The 16350-nt window shown below is 36.5% G+C and overlaps 1 protein-coding gene across 1 annotated transcript in view; it reads right to left on the bottom strand.

Annotated features, from left to right (window-relative positions):
• Positions 1-1285: 1285 nt before the first annotated feature.
• Positions 1286-16350, bottom strand: part of LOC132697642 (MOXD1 homolog 2-like) — a gene marked incomplete at its 5' end in the record, with an annotated part of 49392 nt that continues 34327 nt past the window's right edge. The window contains 4 exons of the mRNA XM_060663184.1: positions 1286-5499; positions 9083-9251; positions 11671-12267; positions 14146-14378. Of these exons, the coding sequence (XP_060519167.1) occupies positions 5206-5499; positions 9083-9251; positions 11671-12267; positions 14146-14378 (1293 nt within the window). The remainder of the gene's footprint in view (positions 5500-9082; positions 9252-11670; positions 12268-14145; positions 14379-16350) is intronic.

The following is a 16350-nucleotide window of genomic DNA, read 5'->3' as shown; positions in this document are numbered from 1 at the left end:
TCAATTCGCTCGTTAGACGACGCGCCATCCGGACGGTAGCATAAGGCTGTCGATTGCTTTTGTTATCGCAGCGGTATGACGTCACCATCATTCCCGCGCGTTTAAAAGGAATAGCTTCAATTATTTATTGCATTTTTTGGTATGCGTTATTACTATACATAAGCAAATGTATTAAAGAAATAAAAAATATCTATTCAAGCAAAATTGAAGCTTTAGTTGATAAAACAAAAAAGCATCGACCCGGCAAACACCAAACGGCCATCTATCATTTACGTGCGCACCTGAAAAACAAGAAGAGTGCGGGAAAACGCATCGCTTAAACCGCGGACCATAAAACCGCCAATAATTATTTATCCTCGCCGGTGGTACCTATAAAATGTGTCTAAATATACACGACGCGTAATGGCCCTGGCTTTATAAAGCGGAATCACCGGCGACGACGTTAATCTCGTAGAATGGCTTATAATGCATATTCATAACCGCGTGTAACAGCGACAATAAAAAATTGTCCATTAAAAAATGTATGAAAGTTTACGGGCATCGGGCCGCCCGTCGTTCCGCCATTTTTAAAAGGAAAACTCGTAAAAAAAGAGTTACGGGCGTAACTCGAAAGATGACTGAGTACTGCGTTTTGTTTCCAATTGTTTAAATGTTCTGTGATCCGGGGACTGACTTTTACGTCGGTATAGGTATATGGTTATACGCTGTGGTGTGCGGTTAGTAACAATAGTAAGAGGAAAACTCACATCCTACGCCCCTCTCCCCAAATTCTAAGCTTCCTGTTTTGTTCGGTCCAAGTGGTTTTTTTAGCTTTAAGTTTTTTATTGTTTTTTCAACATCAGAAGAAGACACGCCACCTTAAAACATTGAGCTCTGCCAAGTAGCGATGTTTTCTGCACTAAATTTTATTTCTATTTTTGCTTTTGGCTTGATTTTATGGAAAGAATTCCTTCTTAATATTTTTAATTTGTATTTTTATTTTTTTCCTGAATTGTCTTGTACTTTGGAGCTCATGACTTCTTTTTAGAGAAAGCTGTATATCATTTATAAAATTGTCGGGGCTTTTATCAATGACGTTGCTGCTTAAAAAATCGTCCCAAGTTTCGAGTCTCAATTCGTGTTTTACTTTTTTATAATTTCCAATAAGTTTTGTATATTTTGCTTGAGGGACTTTGTTATTTATGTATATAAATAAGGGTTTATGCTTACCCCAATAAACGTTATTTATTTTTATTACCATAATTATTGTTGCGAAAGAAGCGAAATTTTGAATGAAAACTTTCCCTTCAATTATTGCTAATATTTATTGAGACTTATTTATAAAATATTTTACACAAGATATCTACACTGTACAGGGGCATTCATCGTCAGTTCCAACAGTAAAACTATACAATTAATAAATTAAAACGATAGAAACATGTACAATAGGATAAACTATAGATAGCACCAGTCAGGACTACAAATATACATTTAAAAAATTTACACAGAATGTACACGGGGGCCCAGTACATTTTTTTTTAGACGTTTTCGGTAGTCGGACAACGGCGTCCTCGAATGTTTTCGAAAATTTTATAACCATCGGAAGCAATTGTGACGCATTTATCTTCGCTACAATTTTCTAATATAAACTCAATGCCTCGTTGACCTATTTCCACGCCGCATCAGCAATCGTCGTCATTGTCCGACAACCGAATTGCATAACAACGATAGCGACTACTACTCGGGTTACAGCTATTATAGGGACCATAATTACAAAATATATGCGCTTATTTCCTACATACATCACAGACCATATCAGCGACTTCTCGGCTGTCCAACTTGGCAGCGTTGCCGCGTGTTACAGTTTTATTCGACCCGATTGGACCGCGTGAGACTTGCCGCGATGATATTTAAATTTCCTTCGTCTCGGTATTTATTTTGGTGGAGGAATCAGTCTTCTGAAACTTGAAGTTTATATTTGAGTCGATCCGCATCTATTTGTTTATACAGGGTATCCGAAAATAACGTTAGAATAATTGAAGTGGTATTTTGCAAGCATAGTTTTTATAAGAGAGTTCATTTACCTAAAGAATCATAAAAAAGGAGGACGAGAAATCGTTAACAAGGTCTCGCAATTTATGAAAAATGAAGCACGGGAGGGAATAACTATTCCACTCAAAAAGTGAGAGGGTTTTTATGGGGCAAGAACTCTGGTCGCTATCAAGGTGTCTAAAACAATATAATAAAGGATTCAAAAAGAGTCAAGAAAAGTGAATGAAGACTATGAATGAGAGCGACCAAGAACTTCTGTTTGCACGCCCAGGACAAACGAAATCCGATTTTTATATTATAGAGTAGAAACGACCTACTTCAAAACGTTAAAATTGAATAACAAAACATTGTAACTAAATTGTTTTTTTTTTCCAGTTATTAGGCAGAAAATATTAGACAGAGGGATTTTGCTTGATAACATGATAAGCGTTTATTCTATAAGCACCCTTTCATTTTAGCTGAGTGTGTTCATATTTAACGATTCAATTTTATGAGGTTTTTCGACATTGAAATCAACAAAAGATCTGTGGATCTTCAGTACGTAAAGTTCGGAACCAAACGGTTTTTTTTTTTGAATATATCCGCAAAATTTTGCCCCAGAGCGCCACTGCACTTTTAAATTTTGATCCAGGGACACAGAAAATTGACACATTGTAAGAAATCTGGAAAAAGGTGACTAAAGATATTAATAAAAGAAACAATTAGAAAAGACGCGATAAAAATGCAAGAGACAGAAAACTAGCAATTTTAATTGCCTAATTTGGGAAAAAATTAAAAGTTGTACAAAAGTCAGTGGCAGACATTTCTTTTGTCCAAAAAAGAGTTGCTGCGACGCCACTGTTCTGTATAATTTTAATGTAATTAGCCCCGAAAGAGTCTCTTGTCACAACAAACAACACTAACCAAATTCCAAACCAAACTGACTTCCTTATTCTTTCCTGTAGATTCTACTCTTAAATTATTCCCGCGTTATTTTCGGACACCCTGTATAGAATCAGCGGTAAGCGGGTTGGATCGCCTAGCAAACTGCAATATCGCATTATTCAGCTAAATATTGATTGTCTTCGCGTACAAAGCGCCAATCGCGACATATAAACAAAATGGCTGCCGCTAAATCCTGAGATTTTCGGCCGCCCTTATCGCCACGCTGCTTCTAATGATAACATAAAATTTGTATATATTTTTTCACGAAATATCTAATCACAGTTGCGTTATATTTGGCGTAATGCCATGCAATCCAATACAAAGCACAGACAATAAAATTTTGGATTGACCACGTCCGAGACAAAAATTAAATTTGAATTAACTATCTTAATTAATAATATAAAAGTTATTTTTCTCTATTAGCGATACGGCTATCACAAAACGTTTAACGGCAAAAAGTTGAAAGCATCGGGGGTAATTAAATTTAATTTATTTAATTGCAATTTCGTAACGCTCGCGGAGGATACGAGTGGTTATCTCACGCGTACGGCGTCATATGAAGTTTTCATTTAAACACGTATTCTTATAGATTACGCACTCATTTGAATTGTCAATTTTTCATAGCAGCTCGTTAATTAAATCCATATTGAAGATCTTTATGCCGTGATTTCTCTGGATGACGTAATTGTAAATAAATTCCCGGGAAATATAGCAAAGGCAATATCCGCCCGGATTTTGATCGTGAAGATATTTTACATTATGGAGAGAAGCGTTGAACTTTTCGATTTGATTCTTAATGACCTCTTCTTGACATTTCTTTTTGTTGGTTTACTTCCACGTACTTATTTTTGGTGGCAGATATGATTTCCGTTATAGGAAGGGCATGGAACTGAGGGCAGAGTTCAACGAGAGTTGCTTGTGGTCGGTTCATAGTAATGATTTAGTTGAAATATTGAGGTCCCAGTTATACAAGAATTAGAAAAAGAAATACTAACTAAAAGTTTTAACCACAAATGAAACTTACCCAAGCGTAATGTAACATTCTTCCTACTAAAAATTTGTAACTATACCACACCTTCAAGGCCGAATTTAAACGTAACCTTGCATTGCATACTGAATGGAGAAATTGTCAGTGTGACAATAAGATAGTGTAAGGAGAGACCAAAAAAAATGCATTCTGCAGGGTGTTCTAACTTTTAAATCAGAAATAAAGCCAGGATTTAACTCGTGTATAATTGATATACACTGTTAAATTAGATCATTTCAGTCGATTCATTTAGTTCGGCGTAGTTGAAGTTTAGTTTAGTTTTTGTCTCGATCATAGCATGCCACAGTAGATCGTGGTCCACATAAAATGACCCACTATCCCATCTGAAAAATGATAAGACCTACAAAAGATTTAACTTAAAATTTTCAAGTATATGGTTTTAATGCACGAGTTCCCTTATTATACTAACATATTCGGACAGTGCGTTTCCAGACGGCATTTCAGTATTTTTTGACACAAGCGAAAACTGTCATACCGATTTACATACACGTCACATAGGGGACTTGATTTAATGTAGTCTCATGCTAAGAAAGCGAAATTCTTAGGTGATGAACACGACAAGAGAAAATTAATAGCACCCCCTGTATATTACAACATATAACAGTAGGAATCTTAATAGACTATTATGTAGTATACAGGGCTTATTTAAAAAAATCGAGTAAATGTACAAAACGCGAGACTTGGCAACGCCGCGGCTCAAAAATTTCCCTTACGAGGATAAAACAACACGAACTCTTATGTTTTACTGAGGACTTATAGAATTTGAGAAATATTTAAAACACCGTCGTCATTATGACAGTTTAAGTTCATGTCATATACCGTTGAAGCCGTCTCGAAAAGCGCCGTCCGAATGCAGGGCGTTTTATTTAAAATATCAAAGTTGAAGTCAACAAAATTTTGAAGAAAACTGTAGAACTGTCACCCATCACATCAAGCGCATCGCGGCTTATTACACCCCGTATACGTAAAGATCGGTTTCCGAAACGATCGCTCCCCACCAAAATAAAACCGGCGACGTATCCGTTTCCGTCTCACATTTTCGGACGCTTCACCTCGATCCTAGCTCGCTCACTCTCGTAACTTAAATGCTGGCCGAACGGACTAGTGAAAACATAACTTAAAAAACAAAACCAACGCACACCGGGATTGTATTGTCCACGTTCCAAGGTTCGATAATTGAAAGATCCCTAACACACTTAACATCAACGGTTACACCATATCAATATGACGCTCATCACCAACAGGAATCTCTTGCTCCACGAAGTGGGAGCGCTCGCTTCGCTTATCGTCAACCCCATGGACTCCTCGGCAGCTGGGCTACTGCTCCGGGACACTTTGCTTTTCGTGGCGCCCTCTATGTGATTGCTGTCCAGCTCCAACAACGGCGTACCTCCGGGCCAGCCCTCTGTGCTGTACCGTTTGTAGTTGCAGTGATCGACCGTGCTCCTGACGTACGGCTTCGATATGTTGGGGTAGTGCGATTCTTTATCCGTGCCCTGAAACAACGATAGGGAAGGGCGAATTGAATGGGATGCTGTCGTAAAAACGGGGGATGAAAGTATAATAGATGTGGGGGCAGGTGTGCCGATGCCGGAGCGTAGCTCTCGCCTTTTATATTCATGACAATAAAATTTTTAGAGGTTCCGGTATAATTTCCGTATCTATACGTCCGCAAACGTCGGATAGATAGGTATATAATACAAATAACAAAAATAATGAAAATAATAATAATAATATTAACAATAATAATAATAGCCCCTAAAATAAAATGCGTATACAGCCCCTGATCAAAAACTGGTGAGTAAAACTATACATTCGAAAATCAACATCAAAAGAAGCACATTCCAAAGCGACTTCACGAGGTCTATATTGGCAGACTGCCGCGCTATAATACCTGGGGTGCCTCAAGGCTCCGTTCTGGGGCCAATTTTATACTGTATACATACGTCCGCGTTTCCTCGTTTTATACAGCATTGCAAAACCCAAATGTATGCAGATGATACACAAGTTTATCACTCGTTTTCGGGAGATAAAATTTTGGAAAGCTGTCAAATCATAAATAATGATCTAGAAGTCATTAAATCCAAAAAAATCTATAGCAATGCTCTTTTGAAATAAAAATTTAAATTTATGATTGAAAGGCCTGCTCACCCCTCCACGTCACACCTCTGGAATTTTTGCAATATCCTTTACATATGAAATGGCTAATACATATAATGCCTTGGATCAGCCTCTTAAATTGCTAAACAAAACCTTTTCCACACACCTGCGTGAAGTATTATTATCATTAAATATTTAAGTAATATCTACTGTAAATTATTTCCAAAGCGTATTGAGCGTATTTTTCCTGCCTAGCGCTGCTACCTTCGTCTTAGGATAGCTTTAAAAACTAAATATCTTATTTTGTTCATCTGAACCGTCCTTTTCATTGTATATTAATACGTGAATAAAATTATTATTATTATTATTATCATTATTATTACATAACCCATTTTCAATCCTTCAAAATAAAGCCTACATACGATACGAGCGACAACCCAACGGCAACTCCAAAATCAACCGCCCGTAATTCATGGATGATTTAAACACTCTCGTTGCTACCGTGAAAACATTCGGTGATGATATTCAGATGTCATTTGACCCACGCCCTTCTCCGCAGAGATCTTTGTTTTTTGAGGGTTTTTTTTATGCTCTCCCTCGGGAGATTCAAAATGCACCGAGTTTAAATGTATTCCACTAAAAAATATATGAAAGATTTTAGTGTAGCCATCTAAGAATATACTTTTCCCGATTCTGTTTTTAGTATAGTTACCAACAAAATAGTAGTACAAAAAACAAGATAACACACAGATTTTTTAAAACAATAAAATATGTAACAATTGCCTTTGAAAAAAAAATAGAGTTAGACCAACTTAAAACCTCGACCTGGGGACTCGATCAATCGCACTTAAATTACGAAATTTTAGCAAAGGGTGAGTTGCTAAACAAATATTTAGAAGGAAATAACATTTGACAAAAATGGATTTTTAACATTATTTATAAAAGAGGTAGGTGTTATCCAACAACACAAATTTTTAATGAACCAGATACGCTCGAAGGAAGACAACTTTATTTTCAAAAAATGGCAGTCCAAATCTTTTTAAATGAAATACTTTTTACATGTATGTTTACCTAGTAGAAATCAGTAATGTAAATCCTCCATTATTAATGTTTTTTATTTTCTTTTTTCAGTTTTTTTTTGGTTCTACCAAGGTTTTAAATAAATGTCTTCAAGGATTGAATTTGGTGGATTTTGGTATTCAGTATAAACTACAGTTATTCTCTTGGTGAGATGTGTTGGACTTCTAATTGTATGTGCATTATATATATAAAAAAAAATTATGACAATGAATACTATATAATAATAAAATAACAATATTCATAGACCCAAGGCCTGACCTAAGAAGAAGAAGAAGAAGAAACGGCAAAGCAAACAGAAGTTACTTGGGTCGTACCGTCGACACGATATTAGCGAAAAACGTGAGATCTTTATTTTCCACGCTGATTTTAATTTGATTAAGCGAGACAAACGCCGTGCCGTTTTCAGGGTCCCGGAAACTAGCGATAAGTTCGTTAAAAGATGCTCCTTGGAGATTTCCTCTCGCTGAAACGATTGTTTTTAGGGTTATACGATGTCGTCGCTTAAACCCGTTGTTTTTTTTTTTCGTTTTCCGTGAAGCTTCTTCGTTGGATGTCGTCTCGTTTGGTTAGGGAAATGCGACCGTTTAGATTATATAGGGTGATGGTAGCAATAATAAAATATAGTGTGTTTTCTTATTGAAAATTAAAGGAGCGATATGTCTCAAAGGTCATAAAAATAAACAAAATAGATATTTTCTAAAAATGAAATTTATTCTTACAATCTCGAAGCATTTGTAAAGAAATTAAATTTGTTGAATTTTTTCAATCGATTTACGGTTTTCGCTTTAAAAAAATAAAAACCTCTTCTCTCCATAGTCATAAGAATATCGTCAATATGACAGCACGCATGCGTGTGAAAACAAAATATCTATCTAAAACAAAATATCTTTTAGTTACCAACCAGTGTTCTTCGAAAAAATAAAATTAAAGACTGTCCATGACTGTCATGTCATGTACATGTGTGCCAAATTTCATTAAAATATCTGGACTTACAGTAATTAAAAAATATATTAACATCAAGTTTTTTTTTTTCATTTTCTATTATCATTCATAATAATCAAGAGTATACGCTTTTTGGGGACGTAAAAGAGAAATAGAAAAATAAATGTAACGAAAAATCTACTGACAAGCAAATTCAAAAGAAGAGTTCTTTTAGGCCTTTTTAAATTTGACTATAGATATATCAGATCCCGTTATCCTTATATCACATTAAGGTAATTGTTTCCATTATACAAATGCAGGATTATATTGAAATGAAACCAAACGTTACCGTGTTTATGAATAAACTTCTAGATGATCCTCTATGTAATGGCCATGGCCATATATTCAATATTTAGCACTCACAACTAGACCATTTTCGTCTTTCTCTATAGTGATCCTGCTGACCACTAACTAACTCGCAAAATCAACGGACCTTTTTGCGTGCACCCTGTATTAAGTGCCTTTCAAATATGCAACCTAACTAACTTTGTGGCTTCTGGGTAAATCATTTCGAAGAAAAAATCTGTGGAACCCAACAAAAATTTCCAACTATTTTTGAGCTCACAACCGATACACCCTGTAGATTTTTGGTACATTACGGATAAAGAAGTTTGTAACCCAATGTCTCGCTCATGTTTTGGTTCAAGAATTTTTGAGTTCCGACACACGGTTCAAGAGATATTATGTTTTCCTTGGACCTCTGCAAATATATCTTGAACTTCAAATTCCCGACGCTTACTTTCTGTAATAACAATGACAAAAACACAGCCGAGGTGGAAGAGCGGCCATTTTGAAACGCGCGGCTCGCGAAGCATAAAGAAGAATCTAAGTTTTAAAAGTTTCGCTCTAAATCGATTTCATCGATTAAATAACGCTTTTATCTGGTTTTCCCAGTCAGTTCGATACTTTAACGCTTACCGGCAACAAAGACAACTGCGACGTCCAACAAATCGGCTTGAAGGATCCCCTCATCGTCGCCTCCTGGAAACTATTAAACTGATTATCCCAGTCGTACGACACCAATCTCGATTCCAGAGTCATCCCGGCCAGCTCGGGAGGCGCCGCTATCCTCACCGGGTTCGATCCGCTGCAAAGGAAGAACAAAAGACGCCGGTTTAAATCGAATCCTTTGTCGCGCCCTTTGAAATAATAATAACGTTGACGTAAGCGGTAAGAAAAAATTGTCGTCCCTTCTATAACTACCAATTGATAGATTATCGATTCTCGTCAACGGTTTTTGCGGAACAGAGGCAAAAGTCCATTGCCCATTTATCGGACATAAAACATTTACTGTATAGTCCCGATTATCCGAAAAAATATTGTCCAAATTGATTTCGAACGTAGGAGTTTGGGATAAGTATATCATTAGATCGACTTAAAGGCATACGAAATACTTTAATTGAATTTTTACAAAAAACAGAAAAAATAATTTATTTAATTCTAATTTCTCAAATTTTTTTGGAACATAATATTACGTACAGGGTGGGAATTTTATTAGTGGAATGTATTCAGGAACTACTGATTTTCGAAAAAAATTATACAAAAACTAAAACTATTGTATAAAATTTTATTTCTAATATCAGTAGTACTTTTCCTAACATTCGGTTTGGAACACGAGGCCCCATTGAATGGCCAGCTCGATCGCCAGACCAAACACCCCTGGACTTTTTTCTTTGGCGATATCCGAAAAGCAAAATCTATGGTACAAAACCAAATTCTAACTAACTAACCAAAACTACTCTTCTTGCGTTAATAAAAGACGTTGTTTGAAACTTGTTCACGGAAAAATATGATTTTTTGTTTTTTAATATTTTATTTCGGATAAACAGGATAATCGGGAATCAGATAATCAGGATTGTACTGTAATGTCACATTGGTATAATAGCCAACGTTTATGCATTACTTATTGATCAAAAATTCACAATGAATGAATGAATCTATTTTGGTCTTATACGTCAAGAAATTCTTGACAAATATTGATTGTATAAAAAAAGCCTACGTGGCGGCATAAGCAGCTCAGACTCTTGTATATTTTGAATATTTTAAAAAATACATTATATTTACTTTTTCTTGTCTCTCTATGGATTCTTTGATAACGTTCAATCATGACGAAAATATCATTAAGACGTTGGACAGCAAGATTTAACCTAGATGCGTAAAAAAATCCTAAATAAATTATTTAAACCTCGAGAAAAAAATTCTTTAAAAATCTTTCTTGCTAAATAAAAACTATTGTTCAGTGGACGAAAATATAAAATAATATTTGATTGGGTTTGATCTTCAATACATACATTTCTAAATTTTCTATTTTTTTATTTCATTATTCATACATATTATCTTTGTGTATGAAATTTTTCGATACTTAGTTTTCTATGTAAATATTAAAGTAGTAAGTAACTAATAGGTAATAATTAAAAATAATAAATAAACTCACTTATTTTCATTCGGAAGAGCATACATATTTGGTTAGTTTAAATGAAAACCATGTACAAAAAAAGGTAAATACAAGAGTAACGAAGATGCTTAAAATAATTTGAAATCGTCCATACTAAAAATCTTCGTATTTAGCATTTTCTCATAACTTTTGAAACCAATGGGATAATGAACTTTACTCCATCATTGTACGCCCTCATTTTTGTAAGCTATACTCAAAACCGCTATGGGTTTTTCCAGGTTCCGTAGCAGTATAATATAATAATAAATCTAATTTTCTGCGATTTTTTAAAATGTTCCTAGTTGCATAAACATCGACATAAAAAAAGATAGAAAAGCTTTAGGAATCAACATCAGCATATTTTTCCTCGTAGTTGTCATTTTGGACATATGACGTATGTCTTAATGGAAACTATCATCTCTATTAAAAAAGGAATTTTATTACCATTATAAATATAGCAAATTATAAGGCTATCTAAAAAGAACATTGTCAAGAGCGTTCTTGATTTTTTTTCAAATTGACCTTGTTGCCCTAGTTTTCTACGGAAAAAAGAATATTACATAAAATAAAGAGAATACTAGTATCGTTAACATAGCAATGTATTGTATTGCAACCCTAGCCTCATTTACAGCTGGTTAAAATTTGTTCCTTTTACCCTAAACCTTGTCTCTTACAGCTTCCTCAAAAAAAAAAGTCTACAACCTACAGACCCGGCGATCATGGTGGCCATAAACCAAAAACAAAACCTCCTGTCCAACAATTTCGAAATAATTTATTTAAGTAACTTCAAACTATTAGAATTGCCCAACAAATCTTCGAAATCATCTTAAAGAAAGTGAAGATATGGGACGCTGTTAATAGAATCGTTGAACCCCCAACACCACAGCCAACATTAAATCCATACTTCATTTGTGGTCTTCTTGGTTATGTTTTGCGACCCTAAGCGCCCATAAAATTTTAAATGGAAAGTCATCTAAATATGTTTTTGTTTAGAGCTTATAAAACTGCTTATTTGTTATATGCTGTAGCGCCCGAGATCCCTGCACTAAATATAAAGTTAAAATATACTTACGGGCTGAGCTCCTGGATCCCCAACGAGTGTAGCACAGTGGGCAGACTAGGCAAACTGTGGCACGCGGCCAACGACTTCTGACGCGGATAGTACAGTCCCAACACCAAACACGTCTCCTCCCTACTCGTCAGCCCACCCAACGTTATAGCACTACGCCCGGAACTATTGTACGTACACTCCGTAATCAAATGGTCGCCAGGTAATATACGCACAGGCACACCGAGTTTCCGATACTCCTGGTAATCCGAATCCACGTTGTCGTCGGTGGCGATGGGTGGTAACTCGTTGCTGCCCCGTATGTGCCTCAGCGCCACCTGGCGTCCAATTTTGTGGGTCTTCATCACGACCGCGAACATGTTGATACCAGAATGGGGGAACGCTTGACGAGTGCAATCGGGAATACAGTGTCCGGACGACACCACCTTGTTCTGACCTGGAGGGATGATGTGGCGCCAGTTGGGGTCCATACCCATGGAGATTACTCCGGCGTCGTGACGTCGCAACTGGGGGGTGTAGAACAAACGTAGACCAGAACCGTCGATGGCGCCCATAGTGGCGTCTGGTGTGCTCGTGTAGTGCGTTTCTAACAGATAATATCTGGAACAAGGTCAGTAAAATCATAACTCCAGACAAACCAGTAAGAGTGCTCAATGAAAACACCAACGTTGCAACTTGAAGAAAAGTTCTCCAAGTTTTTAATGAACCTTGTCCAGGATAGCAGCTGATACTTAGAAAACATTTATTGATCACTTTTAATAGTATGGATTTCGCCTTTGACAAGCACAACAACAATAATGTACTTTGACTGCTATATTGCAAGACATAACATAACCATTTCACGGATGGCCCGTCAGGGGGGGGGGGGGGGGGTGCTAAGATGACTTCAGGAAATGAGGCTAGAAATATATATTGCAAGTGAAAGTTGGATGATTAATATTTTTGTTAGCCTTTCAGTCATGCAATGATGTTACCACCACAGAAAGACAACTTCGGTACCATCAAAGAAAACGTAGGAGCATCGAAAAAGTCTTACTTTAGTGTTCAGACTGAAGTTATGGCTCATGCGTTTAAAGGTCGATCTGGCTTTTCCTATGAATAATTTTCCCTGTATACAAAATAAGGTTTTTCGTAAGTTTATTAAATTAAAAAACAACAACAGAAGTCCCGCTGCCAGGAAAGCCCAGATCCAAGGCCAAACGAGATGGATGGAGGAGGAACGAAGACACGAGTACAGAAAACGAGATATAAACAACATTTATGTAAAGGTAATGTAATACATTCTGAATTGCCTCATAGAATTTGACACATTTGATTATAAAGTTCGAGACAAAAGTTTCCGAGACAAAAACTCAAGTTAGACAAATTAATTTCTAATAAAAAAAATATCTAACAACGAACCAGTTATTACAAAGTATACCGATCACCAATTTTACAACATAAACTACATAACATAACATAGACAGGACATTTTCTAAAAATGAAGTTGAATTTCTGTAAACAAGCTTCAACTTTAACTTACAGCACTAGAACAATAACAGATAATTAGGGATCGACTGTCAATTAGCAGTTAGGGATATTAACGATTCTAATTTAAACAAACATGTATTAGCGAATATAATAAACACTCAATTAATAGACACCAACAAACACCAAGAAATTTCTCAATTGTCACTAGTAAAAACTATCAAAAACAAAGCTTCTGAAAATAACATATTTACACATGCACATAAAGGGAAGATAGTCATAGCTATCGATCTCCAAAAATATAACTCAATTACGTATGTATCAAACACGATCCTACCGAGTTATATCAAAGACAAGTCAAGAAAATATTATATTTTTTTGTGTAAATTACATAAACAAGATATGCCCATTAGGCCAGTCGTGTCTTATGTAACAGCTCCAGCAGTTAAACTCTCAACAAAATTAGTAAATATTTTAAAGTTCCACACGGATCTTAAACCAAAATTTGCAATAAAAAATTCTTTTGAATTAATCAACAAAATTAAAGATATCAAAAACCCTTCTAACGCACCACTATTGTCTTTTGATGTACAAAACTTATTTCCCAGTACTCCACCTATGGATGTTATAGATTTTGTAGATTTCGCCCTCAATTGGAAACAGGTTAAAACATTGGCGAAACAAGATTTATTAGATTGCTTAATAGTAAATTATTTTGAATTTAATGGACAGATTTATATCTCTAAAGAAGGTTTGATTATGGGCAACCCACTTAGTCCTTTGTTAGCCGAGATTTTTATGGATAAAAGGTTTCTATGATGTTATAGATACGTGGGTGATGTCTTTGCTTGCTTTTTTGGAACGGACAAACAACTGAATTCTTTTTTAAATTACATTAACTCATTACATAATCGGATAAAATTCACTATCGAGATAAATCTATTAACTTGCCAGACTTCCCAAACCAAATAAATTCACTGTCAGGTGTTAAATTGAAAGAGGAACGTTTACCTGCTAGACGAGTCCAAGGGATAGCCGGCCTCTGGGGGGAAACTAAACCCCTCGGACCCCCGGGCCCAGCTAGCGACGACGGTGTTACAGATGATGAAGGGTTGCGAGTGCAGGTCGTGACACTGCCTGCCGGGGGAGTCCGCCAGTTTTTCCACCAGCGGGTTATCCTGACATTCGTAAAGGACGAGGTGCTGAAGTCCGTTGGCGCCCGTCTTGCCCTGAAGCGGTTCGTACTGAAACAAAGATCCGAAACGTCACTCGTACCAAAATACACCGGGGAACGAATAATATCCAGGTGAGTTGAGCGTACAGAGATGAACGCGGTCGCGGTTGTCTTTGTCTATGCTGCTCGCAGAGTTTACTGCTTAATGCCTTTCGAACCGAGCGACAAACAATAGCTATTTATTTGCCCGGGTTTACCTAGAAAACAGGCCCGTTCCGTTTTCCTTCTCCCTACGCGACCGCCATTGTGTTGTTTGTTTCTATTGACTTAAACGAAGTTACCGCCAGAGAGAACTCTTTTTCAAACCTTTATTCGCGTTTCGCTCTAGCTTTATTTGCCATCGTATTTTTTCCGCCGTCTCTGAAAATCCCGCTAGTGTTTAATCTGGGGAATAATGTCGCCTTGTTAGACACTTTTACGTGTTGTAGCTGCACGCGTCCACACGCGCGGGTTGGTACGGAAGGGCGAGCGAGATAGAATGTTAGGAGCGGTGTGTAAGGTGACCCTTTTTGTCTAGTTCGTTTTACTAAATGTAACAGTAGGGCTTTTTTTTTAAATACTCGACAAACAGTATAAGCGGAAAAACATGTGTTAACGCCAAAGTTATCATAGTAAACCAATTAACGAGTTATTTGAGCTTATTTTTACAAATCAAAGCTAATTTTAGACATGTTTCGGGTAAAAAAGAAAACTCAAAGAAGTGAAATAAACGAATGCCATGTGTGTTTGCATAGACTTCATATCAAAATTATCATTATTATACCCCAATTTTAGCTAATAAAAAAATAATTAAAAAAAGGATATATCAATTTATTTTCATTTTTAAGATACTCCCAAATCTTCCAAAAATGTTTATTAAATATTGCTTATGATTCTATATACATTGAGTATTAAATCGACTAAACCTGCAATATATAAAAGAGTGTTTTAGAAAAAAACTTTCAATACAAAAATTGTAGGGCTTTCTGTCTAAAAAAAAAATGATTAGAATTAAAAAAAAATATAACAGCAGTATTAGAGTCTAAACATTCAAAAAAATATTAAGTAGAATTCATATAGACCCAGAATGGTTTTGGACTATTCTTAGACATCGCAAATACCTGTTGCTGCAACTAAGGAAGAATGCAGATGTCACAGGGGAGAAATATTAGACATTAAGCACGATAGAAGAGCTTATCGGGGCAGCAAGGTACCGATTGTTTAATGATTCGGTAATTGATGATACTAAAATCAAATTCTTTCCGTTTTACGCGACGTCATGGCACATCATTTCCAGTGTTGCTTTTTCTTCTTATGGCGCCGTCTCCTTTCGAAGGTTGGCGATCCAAATAGCTAACGTGGTTCTAGATACGGCCATACGGAAGATGTCAAGCGATGAGCAACCAAACCATCGTCGAATGTCCTTCAATCAAGAGTTTTGGCGCCTGCCGACCGACCTTTTGCCTTGGACTTTGCCTTCTTTGATTAGGCGCAGAATTTCATACTTTTCACCTTGCATTATGTGCCCAATATAACGAATTTTCCTTTCTATGATGGTAAGCCTAAGTTCTTTTTGGACCAATGATATTCTACGACGGTAAATGTACATTTCAAATGCATTTATTTTCTCTTCTAGTGATGGGTTTAGGGTCCAACTCTCACATCCGTACAGAAAAACCGAGAAAACATAGCATCTGGCCATGCGTACCCTGAGCTCCACGCTCAAATCTGATCTCACGAAAAGTCGTCTCATATTCAAGAATGTTTTTCTGGCCTGTTCTACGCGGCATCTGACTTCTTCAAATATTTGTATGAAGACACTTGTTCCACCGCAGCACCATCAACATTCAGACGAACCTGAACAGGTGTCTTGGTAAATGCAATGACCTCAGTTTTTGTAGTGTTTATGAGGAGGCCAGCGTTTTCGCTATATCGCACTATGTGATCCATTAGCCTCTGCAGGTCCTGCGCATTCTCGGCTAGTACAACGGTGTCGTCGGCAT

Source organism: Cylas formicarius, unplaced genomic scaffold, assembly GCF_029955315.1.
Source record: "Cylas formicarius isolate icCylForm1 unplaced genomic scaffold, icCylForm1.1 PGA_scaffold_272__1_contigs__length_124999, whole genome shotgun sequence".
NCBI lineage: Eukaryota > Metazoa > Arthropoda > Insecta > Coleoptera > Brentidae > Cylas > Cylas formicarius.
Note: the sequence above shows the minus strand (reverse complement) of the source record. Positions and strands in the feature narration are given on the sequence as shown.